Below are 15218 nucleotides of genomic sequence, written 5' to 3' on the forward strand. Positions count from 1 at the left end.
GTAAAACGTTTCTCCCACTGAAAACGCTGCGCACGATGAACGGAATCAACCTTCTGAGGTCTAACAAATCTGCAAGACGATTTTATGGGATAAGTTCTTTGGGAGCAAGAGGCATGGAGTTCAGATGGAGCTGTTTGGCCGCAATCCAAGGTTTCAAATGTTCAGAGAGAAAAGGGGAGAAGTAAAAGCACCTTGCTTTAGCTGATGGATCAGGAAGATTGGATTTCCACAAATGTCACTTAACTCTGAAAGCAAATAGCATGCAGCTAAGAAGTGAAACTGAAATAAGCAGCCTTCTACAACAAGACAAGGATCCTAAATGGACCTCTGTCTCTTGCATCTTTCTGAAAAGTTTTTTTCAATAAACTGTGTTTTTTAGACCTATTTTAGGAACATGAATTAATTTCACTCCAACCAGTCGCAGCAGATGGCCCCGCCCCTCCCTGAGCCTGGTTCTGCTGGAGGTTTCTTCCTGTTAAAAGGGAGTTTTTCCTTCCCACTGTCTTTAAAGTGCTTGCTCATAGGGGATCACATGATTGTTGGGTTTTTCCTCTGTATGTGTTATTATAAGCGCCTTGAGACGACTGTTGTTGTGATTTGGCGCTAGATAAATAAAACTGAATTGAACTGAATTGAATTTAAAGCAACAAATAGTTGGAAAAGAAATCCTACATCATAACAAGAAGATTTATCTGCTGCAGACGGCACGATTGAGCAAATAGGAAGTTAATAAGTTTCCAAATCTGACCAGAAGTCCGCTGCTGTCTGCCTATATTTCTCAGTGTTTACGTTACAGCACTGCACCTTCAGAACAGTTTTCCTTATTTCTCTTGCCTTCTTCCCTCTCTTCCTTCATCAGATCACAGTCGATCAGAGTGTGACCTGTTATCTCCCGGCTCTGAACCCAGTGACAGTGCCCTCTCTGTCAGAAGCCGCTCAGTCCCCGGCCTCAACGAAACGGTAAGCGCCATCATCCCACCCCCACTCCTCCTTCACACTCATCACACATTTGATTTTTCAAACAAACTCATAATCTCTGAGTGGGAAATTGCCGCACCTAGATTTTTTTTTTCCTCTGTTGTGCATTTATACATGATGTGGTTACACAGTACAGTAAGCTCGGGATCCGTGGGCCGATGAACTCGACACGATGCGTCAGATGTGGGACTGAATGTTAATTTCACTTCAGAGCTCACTTCAAAGAGCATGACAGGCATCTAAACAGATGTAGGCCAAAAGCAGGTGGAGGATGTGATGGTCAGTGTCGGGCTGCTTTGTTTGTTTTTCAGCGAGCAGCAAACAGAAAAACTCTCAAATGTTTTTTTTTTTCTTTACCTACTCATCCATTCATGCACTGTTCATTGTAAAAACAACCACAGTGTGGTTTTGCTCGTGAAAATTTAATTACCGCTCTCTGTCCGGTCCTGTCTGATTAAATTTATGGAAGCTGCCTGCATCCACCCACACAGCTGCCGCGTGGAAAACTGCACAGAGCACAAAGACGCTCTGGCCGGCTTCTCGCGTGTCATCTCCCGTGTCATCTCCCTTCTGACTGAATCCGCTGTCATCCACAGGAGTTTTCTGACGACGACGAGGACATCGATGCCCTGATGTCAGCCCACAGCAAGATTACGAGCAGACGCCTCAGCAACGCCGTGTCAACGGTAACACCCGTGCTAGATCACTCACAAAATCAAATAGTAATAGGAGTTCCCATGTGGTCAAACAGGTACACGATTATGCTCCGTATGCACACATACCGTGCGCTCACCGCCAGATGTGTGACTCAGATGTGTGCGTTCCAGTGTTGACTGTGCAAACACAGACTCAGCTGTGTCACGAACACCTCCTGTAATAGGAAAGCTTAACCCTGTTTCCGTAAACTAAGTGGTCGTATGGAGGGAAGGGTCACTGCTTTGAGGCATGCAAGTGTGTTTATGATGTGCACTTTGCGGGAAATATGTCATCCATATGTAAATACTGAAAAGTGGAGATGTGTGTTTATATGAAAAGCTAAGATTTGAAGCTGCACCCATCAATATTTCAAACTAACAATGGAAGTAATGTGAGGCCTCTAATGAACTCTGAGGAATGATCTCAATCTGCAGTCCTGCAGAAGCATTTCGAGATGATCGTTTTGTGGAAGTGCAACGGCGCTCATAACACGACATTAGCATAAAAATGGCTCCCCTGTGAGTTCTGAGGCATGATGACTGATTGTTTAATCATGTGTAGTTTATCAAAGTTCCAATAAAGAGACTAAGGTGTCAGATTTTTTGCATTTTCTCACTCGTCATGTCCGTCACGTTGTCCATTTCAAGCCCAAACAAGATACACTATAATCACCAAAAACGGAAAGGGAAACTAAAAGACGCGCAGCCTCTGCTGTCCTCTAGGTACGAGCTGCAGCTGTTTTTCTTTTTTTCAAGCTTTATTGAAAACAAGACAGCCATATCTCACTCTGTCTATTTACACTGCAGTTGATCCATAGCACCTATCTCACAGGTGTGGGATGACACCAGCATATACGTCGTCTGTCATCTGTCAGCAAGAATATGACATCATAATTACCTGATATAGCCCATGTAGCCCAGCAACCGTTTTATCAGACTACTACTGTGTAGTCTGAACCGGAGTTATTATAGTTTGTTTTCTTTAATTCGTTTTCAAATTTCTCTTTACCTTTTAGTTTTTATTTCAGTTTCGTTTTTATTGTTTGAAGATGTTTAGTTTTAGTTCAGTTTTTATTGGTTTTAGTCTTTTGAAATAAAATGTCACGAGCACAATTTAGGAAAATCACTTCAGGTATTACAATAAAAACAACTATTTAAAAGCAGTTGACTCTCAGTCTCATAGACATCCAGAGTCTCAACAATCACGTGCATCAGAGCGTCATCATGCAAATTGTAATAAAGTTTTTGCCACTCTAACGAATCTACAAACAAAGAATATTGCCTTTAAATTGTATTTTCATTTTCCCAATTTAAACCTTTTTTTCAAAGGTTTGTGCTTTTTTTTTTGTTGTTTTTTCAGTTAACCGAAATGTTTTTTCACATCCAGTTTTAGTTTTTAGTTTAAAATAACTTTGGTCTGAATCTGTTTTTCGTCCACCTGTTTTCAACCAAAAGCCTTTGAACTGAAGAAGAGAGAGTGGGCTCTTAGAGAGGGCTGAGGCCTGGAGCTAATGTTACGTTTTTCAGACAGAGGCCGGACCGACTGGCTGCTAACAGGCAGACTGAGACAAAGAAGCATCTCTTTATCTGTGAATCATGCAGATCTGCTGTAGTCAAGCTCCAGAATACAAATACAGAGTTAGAAATGAGCATAATAAGATCCGTTACTCTGGATAATCCACGCTACACTCTTTATTAAAGTTTTTCTCTTTTTTTTTCTGTTTAAATGTAATTTTCTAATCCCCTCAGTGGAGGGGCTGGAGGCGGGGCGATGGGTTTCTCACAACACCAGCACATGAATCAAAGTTTCATTTAATATCAAAGTGATAGTGTTTTTCTACTTAATTGCTCATACATTTACTTGATTCAGATATGCATATTAACTTCTTCAGGGGAATCAGTCACAGCCAGCTCTAAAGTACTTTGGCAGAAAAGCAGTTATTTAAATGTCGAGATAACAATCTTATTCATGACTCACTGCGCTCTGCTCGTCTCCTTTGTGAGCGTGTTTAGTTTGAGAGCTGGGTAGGTAAATGGATGATATGGCCAGCCTGTTTGACAGTCGATCTTTCTGTTACAGTAGCAGTCACTGAGCTGCTGTTGGCAGTATGAATGGAAGTAGAAGGTGGTGATGAGATGTGATGCAGATAGTTCGCTGTCACTGACTCGAGCTCTAATATACTCTGCCCACTGCTGTGATTCACTGCTGTGATAATGAAGGCACAATGAGCTACTATTAGAGGCATTTAATGGTTCCCATGATCTATGACATGTTTTTTTTTTCGGTTTTAACGAAACCTTTTTATTTTCTGGTGAGGTAGGGGGTAAAGGCGATGTGTATAAATATCATCAATATCAACTAAACTATACGTTTATTAGACTTTTAAGGAAATAGTAGTGGTTTTTTTCATGGCTGTAGCAAACTAAAAAGCTAGCCAAGTGCGTACATGTGTATGCCACAGATACCTGCTGATCAGTGCTGAGGGACATTAGAGTAAAATATTGTTATTGCACTCATTAGAACTGAAATACAGGGTTTTTTTGTATTGTCATTATTTTCACTCTAATGGTTGATATTCACTCATCTGCCACTTTATTAGGTACACTGTGCTGGTCTTTTGACTTCAGAGCTGCTTTGATTCAACAAGGTGCTGGAAACATCCTCAGAGAGTTTGGTCCATGCTGACATGATAGCATCACACAGCTTCTACAGATTTGTCTGCTGCACATCCAACTAAAACGAAGCCAAACTAATATGAGCAGTGCTAATGAGCAGTTATTGAAAAGTTAAATATTTAAATCTGCAATGATTTTTCAAAAGATGGTTAATAGTTTAAAGGGTTATGTCCCATTTCTTTCTCGTAGCAGCTGTCTATCCATTGCATACTTTCAGATTTCACAGCTGGACGAGTTGGTAAATCTGTGATTTATAACACATCAGAGAGCTCAGTACTCACTCTTTCCTCCTCTATCTTTCTTCATATATGTTTCTGCCTCTTTTATAAATAGTCTTCCACTCCTGGATCAGAAAGAAGGTGGGGGTACCTCAATGTCCCCGACTCAGATGCTGAGACTGTAAGCCTCTCCTTTGGTAGTTGTGCATGCTTTTATTGCACATTCACACAGTAAAGGTGCCGTAGCAAAGCACCAGAACCTAAATATTACATGCAGGTTTCAATAATATATAGAGAATTTTCATGAATATACCATAAGATGATATTCTGAGTGTAACTGCATGCTCACTGCATGGTTTTGCTCATACTTTTCCTTTTTTGTGTTGGTGCTTTAATTTAGTGCCCCTTGCATTTAACAAAGCCATTTGTCATGCTGACTTCCTGCAGGAAATAAATGAGTAAGACTTTACAGTAGAGGTGGGGTGAGAGAGCCAACGTGGCTCAATTCTGGCTTCTGGAGTCTTTTGCTCCCTGGACAGCAATATTATTATCAGTGGATTATGCCAGTTTTATCCTGTCTGGAGCTACAGCAGTCATGCTTTTAAAGAAATGTTCCAGACATAATTACCTGCTGTGATTGCAAAGATGTTTTTTTCCTCAGAGAAATAGGTTTGGCAAGAGTTCAGTGTGAGGGAAAAAATTGTGGTGGTGAATGTGGCATAAAAATGTTACTGTTTAATTTGATGGGCAACCAGTGAAAATTCAGGAGGAGCAGCCACCCAAGTCAGAATTTTACCGTTTATTAACTTTAAAAAAAAAGTTCACTTTTATTATATTACATGTTTGCTAATGTGGCTTTTATTTGATGGAGCAGACCTAATTTCTATGGCAGTTATAACCCTGTGGATCTGACTATTTAAGCTGATGACCAACAGCAACAAGTGTTCTTCAAGCAAAGTCACATCTCTCTAGGCTCTCAGTTGACACAGTTTGCTGCATTCACAGGTCTGATGTGACTGTGGACTCGACATCTTTAATGTTCAGTCTTTGAAATTTCCAAAAATGGCAACAAATGCCGGTTAAACTTCTAAAAGATTGGCCAAGTGACAAATTCTACAAAGTCTACACGCTGCTACATGTCACGCATCCTTTCATATGTCTTGACATTTCCAGACAGAATATAAATGCTTTTTCTCATTTATACCCCCTGAAAGCTTCACGTTTTGCACTTCCCTCAAACTTCCAGTGACAGCAATGATTGACGTGAGCCTCAGTCTGAACATTGTGCAGATTTTCCTCCTCTTTTGTTCATCGTGTTTTGTTTCCACTGTATTTCATCACTTCTCTTGCGTCACATGCTCCCCTGTCTCCCTTCTCCCCTCCTTTATCGTCGCCGTCTCATATCTACGCCTTTATCTCTCACCTTGGCCTCGTAGAGCAGTATAAACAGCACGATGAGCATGTACAGCGAGACCGGTGACTATGGCAACGCAAAGGTGAGCGGCGAGATCCTGCTCAATGTCAGCTACAGCTACAAGACCGGCGCTCTCAGTGTCCTTGTGAAAGAATGTCACAACCTGGCAGTAGGAGATGAGAGGAGGCAGCGCACAGATGCGTAAGACAGCACGCACGCACGCTCACACACACAATGGCGTAAGAGGACTCCGTTATAACCTGCTGTGTGTTCTTGTGGCAGGTATGTGAAGACTTACCTGTTGCCAGATAAGTCCCGACAGAGCAAGAGGAAGACGAGCATCAAGGCCAACACCATTAACCCTGTTTTCAACGAGACTCTGCGGGTGTGTGAGAGGAAAACTCAACGAGAGCTAGAGAGCAATGAATTAATACGTTACATCATAAAACGACATTCAGTTGATCTTCTCTTGTGGGATTTTTTTTTTTTTTTTGGAACTTCCTCTCTCTCAGTATGTGATCAGCCACTCGCAGCTGGAGACACGAACCCTGCAGGTGTCCATATGGCACCACGACCGGTTTGGACGCAACAGCTTCCTGGGAGAAGTGGAGCTGGCCTTTGACGCCTGGAAATTCGATTCCCACATAGAGGAGTGGTACACACTGCAGCCCAAGGTGGCAGCCTGAATCAGCACATATAGTGTTTTTCAGCTACCTCGTATAAATATGAGCATCTGGTTTATTTGTGTGTGTGTGTGTGTGTGTGTGTGTGTGTGTAGGTGGAGGGCAGTATAGACGCAATGCTCCAGTATAAAGGAGAACTAACTGTTGTGTTGAAGTACATCCCTGAAGGAAAGAACGTCACACCGACTGCGGACCAAGTACAAGGTATATTCATGGCTGTCATCACCATTAAACTTTACAGTATGATATACTGTATATAATAAGATTTCTTGACATCTGGAGTACATTGCTGCAGATGTTCTGTCAGTCTGTGTTGGCAAGTGTGCTGTTCTATGCAGCAGTCTGCTGAGAGTGCAGCATCAGAAACAAGGATGCAAGGAGACTGGACAAACTAGTGAAGAAAGCTAGCTCTGTAATCGGAGCCAGACTGGACATGCTGGGGGAGGTGGTGGAAAGATGCACACGAAAGACGTTAGAAGCCATCCTAAATAACTTTGATCTCCTCCTTTACAACACCTTTATGAAACAAAAAACCATCAGTACTGGAAGACTCTGCTCTCTCTGTTGTAAAACAGCAAGATATAGAAAATCATTCGCACCCACAGCCATCAGGGTTTCAGTTCTCATACAAACCGCAGATGAGCTGTCAGACATTTGAATTTCCCTCGGGGATCAACAGAGTTATTCTTCTTCTTCTTTGCTCCTTATTGGTGACATTTTAAACCACAAAATCTCAAAATTTTAGCTTTAACATGTTTTTTATATTTAAAACTTTGAAGTTCTGAGGGTCTGAATAATGTTTGACTGCACAACATGAGTTTGTGATAATGAGTGACCTACCAGTGAGTTGTTGATTTGCTAATGAGGATAAATATATATTTGCCCAACCCTCTTGGATCTAAATAAAATCCTTCTTATCCCCGTCTGACCTGAAAACATTGTTTTTCGCTACTTTCAGACGTTCCCTGGTTTTTATCCCCAATTACTGCAGCGCGACTGCTCGACTGCTGCCCAAATGATTAGAAAACAGAAACTGACCTCCTGTTTGTGACTAGTGAAAAATATTTCTAGACATCTATAAAGCACTGCATGGTTTTGTAGAGCAAGTGGTGTTGTTAAGGTTGGTGCAAGCAGAGGATTGTCACAGGGGTCAGGGCTGAAGGAAATTCTTTGATATTTTTTTTTCTATATGACCCTTTTTAATCATACAGATGTGTACACACACACACACACACACACACACACACACACACACACACACACACACACACACACACACACACACACACACACACACACACACTCTCCAAAACTAATACTTGTCTTAACCAGATGCATGTATGGATCAGGTCTGGTAAATCTGAGAAGGAAGGAATGCGGTGGGCTAAATCACAGCTCTAAACTAGGGGCTAAAGTCCAATGTGCACAATAGCTGCTATAGCTGAGACTTTTTGGGGGGGATTAGTGTGTTCTTTTCTTGTGAAAATCCTGATAAGATGACCACCTGACCACCAGATTTTATCACTACAGTACACAACATCTGTTTGCTTGCAACCAGGTACATCTTAGGCTCCTGAAGGTACTCATCTATATCGTGGAGTGTCATCATGTTGCCTAGCAGCCACCTACCAACAGATAAAGAGGCCCATTTGTAATTTATGCTCCTGTAATGTCTTATAAAAGCATTGTATCATTTTAATTTCACAACATCTAATTTATTTCAAATGCAAAACTTTAATTATGCAAGCTATGCTCGTGTGGATTTCATCACACTAAGTAACATAAAAACTGGTTAACATAGGTCTTCATTTTAAAGGTGGGTTTAAATTGAGGCTTCCATCATCTTTCACTGACCACATCTCAGAAGAGATACGAAACACTTCCTTTGTGAAACTTTTGCTCTTTGCTGGCTTATATTTATAATAATAAAGCATGTAACTATGGTAACTGACGTGGTCATGTGTGACATGTGGCTGCATGGTTTTCATTGCTGTGGTTTGCATGAATTAAATTTGTATCCTGAAATTCCTGAATAAATAAAACATGAAGGGCCATATGCTTTAAAAAGCATGAGCCACTACTTTGTAGCTAGTAGGGATAGATATTATTGAACTTAATGCCTTTATTGATTCTGCATAAAGGTGCCATTTATTTATTGATTTTTTTTGTGTAAGTCAGTGTGCACAGGTCATTGATATCTCTTTCTTACTGTTATGACTGATTTTATTTAATTTTGTATCTAATGTTACATATATAAACTTGCGCTTGCACATGGATTCATTTGTCTGCTTTTCCTACCAATGCAGTGAAAAAGAGTTTTCTGAAGGGCAAAAAGACGAGCCCTTTAACTCTGCCTGAAGGGGGCATGGTTGAGCTGCTGGTCAAAGGAGCCAAAAATCTCACTGCTGTCAAGTCTGGAGGCTACTCGGATCCTTTTGTGAAAGGGTGAGACACTGGTTTATGAATTTGAATGAGGTAATGAGGTTTTACGTCAGAGTAGGCACAGCTTTTATGAAGCACACATATAACTTACAAATGTAAATGATCTAAATGATATTTGACGTCTCATTTCAGAAAATGTAATCTATTTTGGCATTTACAGTGTGTTATTCTTCAGTTTAAAATCTGGCACTAGTTGTAAATCCAAATCATGAAGTTACATGGACAGAGTTTGAGACAACAGGACTAATTTTTCTACCTCTGTAGTCACTTTTTTACTACTTCTGAAGCAGTTTCATCTCTTTGGGTCAGCCTTGCATCTCTTGGAGCATCTCATGTCTTTTTTTTGTCGTCCTCTGATTTCTTTTCAGTGACCGAATTTTATTTATTTATTTATTTATACCATTTTCCCCTACCAGTATATTGATGCAGTATGGAAAATGAATGATAGTGGACTAAATTGTGATTTCTTAAAAAACACAGCTTGAGTATATGCTAAGTAACTTCTATCCTTTTTCTTAGATACCTCCTCCCTGATAGCAACAAGTCAACCAAGCACAAGACCGTGGTGGAGCGACACACCGTGAACCCACAGTGGAACCACACCTTCACCTACTGCGGCCTGCAGCCGGGAGACCTCAACAACGTCTGCCTGGAGCTGACTGTGTGGGACAAAGAAACTGTGTCCAGCAACGTCTTCCTGGGAGGGGTGAGGCTGGGAGCTGGCACAGGTAAGACTGTGTGGCAGGAAAACAAAATAATCTGGTTAGCCAGTGTTATGAGAGAAGAAATTTCCATATATTTTTTCTGTTACAGTCAAAATGTTGCAGAAAATGTTTTATTATTTTTTAAACAACTCATATGTTGTATATCTGCTTGAATGGATGCTTTTATTTATCACATTAATTTTAATTTTCCTGTGAGCCAAAGTCAGACTTATTTATATTTATTCGTAATTTTGCTACAGTCCTGTCACATCCACAGTGTAACAGACATTTTCACACTTCAGCCTACATTTTAGATTTCCCACACTTATAAATAGACTTTTTTGTTTTTCGGACTATGTCCGAGATTAGAGTCACAGGCATTATTTCCACATATACTGACATCACTATTTTAAACTCTGCTCGAATTAAATGTAAACATCCATATGTCTGTACAAAAATAAGGACAGGCATTATTGGTGTATGAGGAAAAGAAAACTGCCTCATGCAAACCTTACTCTAGTAGTTCTCTTCAAGCACATGCACGGTTTGCACATTAAGCAAAAATCATAAAGCATATGGAAATCCTATTAACTGTGGGCTGTCTAGTTCTAACAAAGTAAAACAAATGTGTGTGTTTCTCTCTGCTCCCATCAGGGGAAAGCTATGGGAAGGAGGTCGACTGGATGGACTCGTATGGGGAGGAAAAGCGGCTGTGGCAACGAATGATTGAAAATCCTGAAGTCCCTCATGAGTGCACTCTGATGCTGCGATCCAGCATGTGCAAGCACAATACATGAACCCAAACGAAGCACAGCTAGAGAAAAGACTGAGACTGGAAGGGAGAAGGGAAAGAAGTCGTCTGAAGGTGTGAGGAGGAGCTAGAAAAGCGGAGCGGTCAAGGGGTAAAAAAAGAAGGCAGTGAAGGGGTCAGGACTCAGAATAGGGACAAAGCTCATGCCTCTCCCTGCTTCTTTTCTCTTCAGATCCCTTCTCCCATCCACAGGAGCCAGTCATGCCTTACAAATTCATTCACATGTGCCCCTCAGCCCTCAAAAGCATCTAGTCTTGACCAAACACTGCTGTTTATGGAAAACCAAGTGCTGTATTTAACATACTGTACCTTCTGAATAAGCACAGGGTGACTCCCAATATGTCCGCCTGTGTCTCTGTGAGTCATTTCTGCATGTAGCTGCTGGAGACCATTCACAAGGCATTAGACGAGGCACCGATCAGTTATAAATAAATGTGAACACTCCCCTTATAAACAGCAAAGCTGAATCCTGTTTTGAAGCACATGGGATGTTGAGTTCATCCCCTCAAACAGCTGCGTACAGGTGTAGAAAGTGACTCACTCTTACTACTGTGCTGCTCAAGTACTCAAGAAGTACTTTCACTTGAATTTACTTCTTCAAAGGCTTTCTTTTAGATTAAGGAAGAGATTAGCAACAGAACACTTTGAGAGATTTAAATTACATATGCATACATATAATTTAATAAAATGAGAAATCAAATGAAATTTACTTAGTTGACATTAAAATAGAAGAGCAGGAAAAAAGTCACTTTTGAGAAGCTGGGTGTAGCTGGGTAATTTTTCCATGGATAGTATAGCAATAGAAGGATGTTGTGAATCCTGTACGTTCATTGTCCCCATAGGATGTACCCTCAGGATGATAATGATTCCCTAATATTCCCTTGGGCTTTGCCTGCTGGAGGAAGGTTTCACTTATCCTGTAAAGTGGTTATATCAGTGTTCAAAACTGCTGTGCTGGTGAATCATGAATAGTTCCTGGTTGGCGCATCCTAGTGAACCCAACTTTCTCAATCAGCCGCTCAATGGTCGCATTTGAATTTTGAATACAATATCTTCAACCTATAAATTGTGTGAACAAAATGTTATGGCATTCATAACCCTCTTAGAATTCTCTTTTAATAACTCTTGCAATCTGAACATTTGTTTAGTGCCCCCATCTGGTCAGAACAAAGTGCTAATTTTCAAATGTTAGCATGCTAACACAGTAAAGCTAAACATCACACTATTGGTATGCTAACTGTAGCATTTAGGTTTGCTCCTTGCATGGCTGTTGTCCTTTTAAAGTGCATCTGCACGGGAAGCGGTTTGCAGTAAAATGCTACAGCAAGTCAATGACATTTGGCAACTTTAAGCTACCATGGGTGGAGGAGGGGGAAAACACTGCCACAAAGTTGATGGGTACTGAGACAAGCTTTTCTCAACTTCAAGGCAAGTGGCTTAAGCAAGTACTAAGTAAATTAGAGGGTTAACTAGTAACCACATATAACCCTAACCCTTACCCTGGAATTTATGCGTCGTTTACCAAAAGGATGGGTCAAGCAAATCGCTCCCTGTGTGTATGCAGCTTTATGCTAGGTTCAGACGACACTATGGCCTTTGAGATTACGCCGTTATAGACTGAAATTATTTGACCAGTAATAGAGGTAATTTGTGCACATTGCTTGAGTTGTCCGTCATATTGAATGTCATGCAACCACCAGTCATGAGTAAAATCTGTATTCCCCAACTGGTTTGCAAGTGGTTTCTGGATGTTGCTGGGTAAAGTCTCAAAGAGGCTGCTGCACCAAAAACCTTGCAATTGCCTTGGCTGTTAGCAGGGTGTCAAGTTTGGCTGTAATTTGTGTGAAAGATGCCTTCTTGCCTAGAAACACTCATTAACAACTAGCGAAGTGCTAAATAAACTTTAGAAAATGCAAGGCAAATGGAAAACCCAGAACCTTCACCTTTAAAAGTAAAAGTCAAAGGTGCAACTGTTGTGGTTATTATCGCACTTTTCACAATGGCGCTACCACTCAGTGAGTAGCTGGCGCGTCTCTGACAATAACTACAACCTGAACAGTCTGCTAGCAACCAAGGCAACAAACACAAATACATGTTTTTAAACAGGTCAAGGATTTTTGCTGTCAACTGGTAAGTGCCATCAGTCTCTATGGCTGTGTGACTCGGGCCTTATTCACTTGACCCTACATTGTCGCACGAACAAAACCGCAGATGTAACATGATTGGAAAATGTCACAAGCCAGTAGTTTGCATTCTTTCATGACCTGTGTGATGCGCACAATGCTTGTTTTCTACCCCAACCCCTGACACCTTTCTGCTGTTTTGTAGTCCAAACCTGACGTAGTCCTATTCTTTGAGTAGGAAAAAAAAAATTGCTTTGTTTTGTTTTTTTTGTTTTGATTGACTAAATAATTACAGATTACCCAGCTTAGACTAGCTTTGATGTAAACTGCTTAACACTGTATCAGTGTGATAATAGAAAATGCATGGTATTAGAGAAAAAGAAAAGATTATATAAAGCACTGACATTGTCACTTTACTCCTAGAAAACAGTTATTTGAAGTGCGTTCCCAGCAACCCCTGAGAAGGAGGCTGTTTGCTAAGAGTGAGTCAGCACTGAGGCGAGCGCCTCCATCTCAGTAATGAGCCAGTGACAGTCGGTGACCTTGCCCCTGTCGCCCAGAGCTCTGTGGTCCACCGTCATACGATGAAACGCACAGTTAACAAAAACTCATCTCAAGATAAACTCCGTAGAGCAATTCTTTATGTGGAATGCCAATTTTGTCTGCTTGTCCTCTGAAAACCGTCCGCTCTCAGCTCCCAGTTTGACACCTAGTTATAGTAATAATACATGTGTTAACTGTCCAGCATACATGACAAGTCGTGCAATACCCAATTACTGAGAAAACTCTTGATGTACAGCATGTACTCGCTGTTGTCTGGTTTCCATGCATCAGATTCACTGTTTGAAAGCCTGTTTCATCCCAAATGTGTTATGAGAATATTTTGAATTAAACACTCTTTCCATACACTGTACGCATTTTAGTCTTGATTTTACTTTGGCTCAGTCTTAAAAACGTGTTCATTTATACGTTCAGTCATTGTTTGACTCATTTTACCGCAGATTCCTGCATCAGTGCAGTGTGCCATGGAGGCACTCGGCTTGTGGCACTGCTTACGTGTTTCCTGAGATCTGGTTCAGGTGAGTTTGGTCAATCAAGTGCAATGGCAATATGGTCAGCAAACCATTTTTTGGCAGTTTAGGCACTGTGGGATGATAAGACCTGTTTGAAAGGGAAATCAGCATCTACGTACATCTGGAAGCATGAAGTGCTTTCCAATCTCCTTTTTGATGGCTGCATCGATTTTCATCCACTGTGTTTTATCACGTTCAACCAACACCAGCAGATGACCTGGAAACTTCACACTGGACTTTATAAACACTTGTTGAACACAGACTATTTTCAGAATGCTTCTGTACATGCAGCTATCAAACAACATATCCAATAAAGAGCTCAACATCGTAACAGGTTTAATTCTGTGACCTTAAGGTCACCTAGAAAGTGGAAAAATATCCCCATACCTGGGTCTGGGTGCAGTTTCCCCCTCCAGGGGCAAGGGTACCTAGACCTGGGGTATAGAGTACGCTTGGGGAGTGTGATTGTGTATACAGTGTCTATTTATGTCTGTCTCCACTTTGGGGGAGTGCTGAGTAATTGCATATGAGAGCATGAGGGTGGGAATGGATGTTTGTATCTGTGTGTGCCTGTTTGTCTGTGTCTTTATGTCAGGTCTGGTATCAGACGCCACCTCTCTGGGGACATCTCAGGCCCTCCAAGGTATGGAGGCCTATCTCCCCCCACCACTCCCCCTGCCAGTGGCCGACGCCCTCAGACATCGGTGCATTGGTGGTTCTTTGTGTCCGGGGATGGGCGTCCAGGTACCCACCGGCTCACTCCTGGTGGCTGCTTGTCAGGGCCTGGAGCCTGGGGCTCGCTCGGGCCTCTTCGGGAGTGGGCCATCGGCCTGGGACTTGGTCACTCTGGCACAGCTGGCTGCCGGCGGAGCTCACGGGCACGTCACTGCAACCCCCCCCCGGCTTCTGCTTCGTGGCTGCTGAGTGACCCCTCATTTGGGGCTCTCCTCAGCTCTTTCCGGATAGTGGCACGGTTGCCCCTCCGTTGGTCTTCCTTGGTCTCTTGTACTCTGAGGGCCTCTGGATATCTGGAGCCTGGATCTCCTCCATACCTGCTTCATGCCCTGGAGGACGGGGCTGTGGCTCTCCACACCCTCTAGCAGATCATTGATACAATGACATCATCCTCAGTCAGTTCTTGAATAAACTTTTCTTGATGATCTTCTCAAAACTGCCGTCATCCCTGTTGCTTGTGCACCTTTTCCCTTCCAGTATTCTGTTTATGTTTTGATGGAGCACTCTGAGCAGCCAGCCTTTTCAGTAAGGATCTCCTGATGAAAAAAAACATCTGGGTAACTGTGGAGTCAACAACATGATTGTGGCTGCTTGTACTGAAGATGCAGAGTATTCATACTGTTTAAATTGTATTTCACTCAAACTGAAATAAATATACTAATAATC

The 15218-nt window shown here is 41.7% G+C and overlaps 1 protein-coding gene across 4 annotated transcripts in view; it reads left to right on the forward strand.

The window, feature by feature from the left end:
- sytl5 (synaptotagmin-like 5) overlaps positions 1-13652 on the forward strand; it is a 45060-nt gene extending 31408 nt beyond the window's left edge. For 3 of the 4 annotated variants that reach the window (XM_040005414.1, XM_040005416.1, XM_040005415.1), the window contains exons 8-17: positions 860-960; positions 1575-1664; positions 4683-4748; positions 6004-6182; positions 6264-6366; positions 6494-6655; positions 6760-6868; positions 8971-9109; positions 9626-9834; positions 10465-13652. In XM_040005414.1, coding sequence (XP_039861348.1) covers positions 860-960; positions 1575-1664; positions 4683-4748; positions 6004-6182; positions 6264-6366; positions 6494-6655; positions 6760-6868; positions 8971-9109; positions 9626-9834; positions 10465-10607 — 1301 coding nt within the window. In that variant the 3' untranslated portion in view covers positions 10608-13652. The remainder of the gene's footprint in view (positions 1-859; positions 961-1574; positions 1665-4682; positions 4749-6003; positions 6183-6263; positions 6367-6493; positions 6656-6759; positions 6869-8970; positions 9110-9625; positions 9835-10464) is intronic. The other variant, XM_040005417.1, reaches the window with a different exon arrangement.
- Positions 13653-15218: the final 1566 nt, after the last annotated feature.

This window comes from Simochromis diagramma, unplaced genomic scaffold (assembly GCF_900408965.1).
Source record: "Simochromis diagramma unplaced genomic scaffold, fSimDia1.1 OVJJ01000501.1, whole genome shotgun sequence".
Classification (NCBI taxonomy): Eukaryota; Metazoa; Chordata; class Actinopteri; order Cichliformes; family Cichlidae; genus Simochromis; species Simochromis diagramma.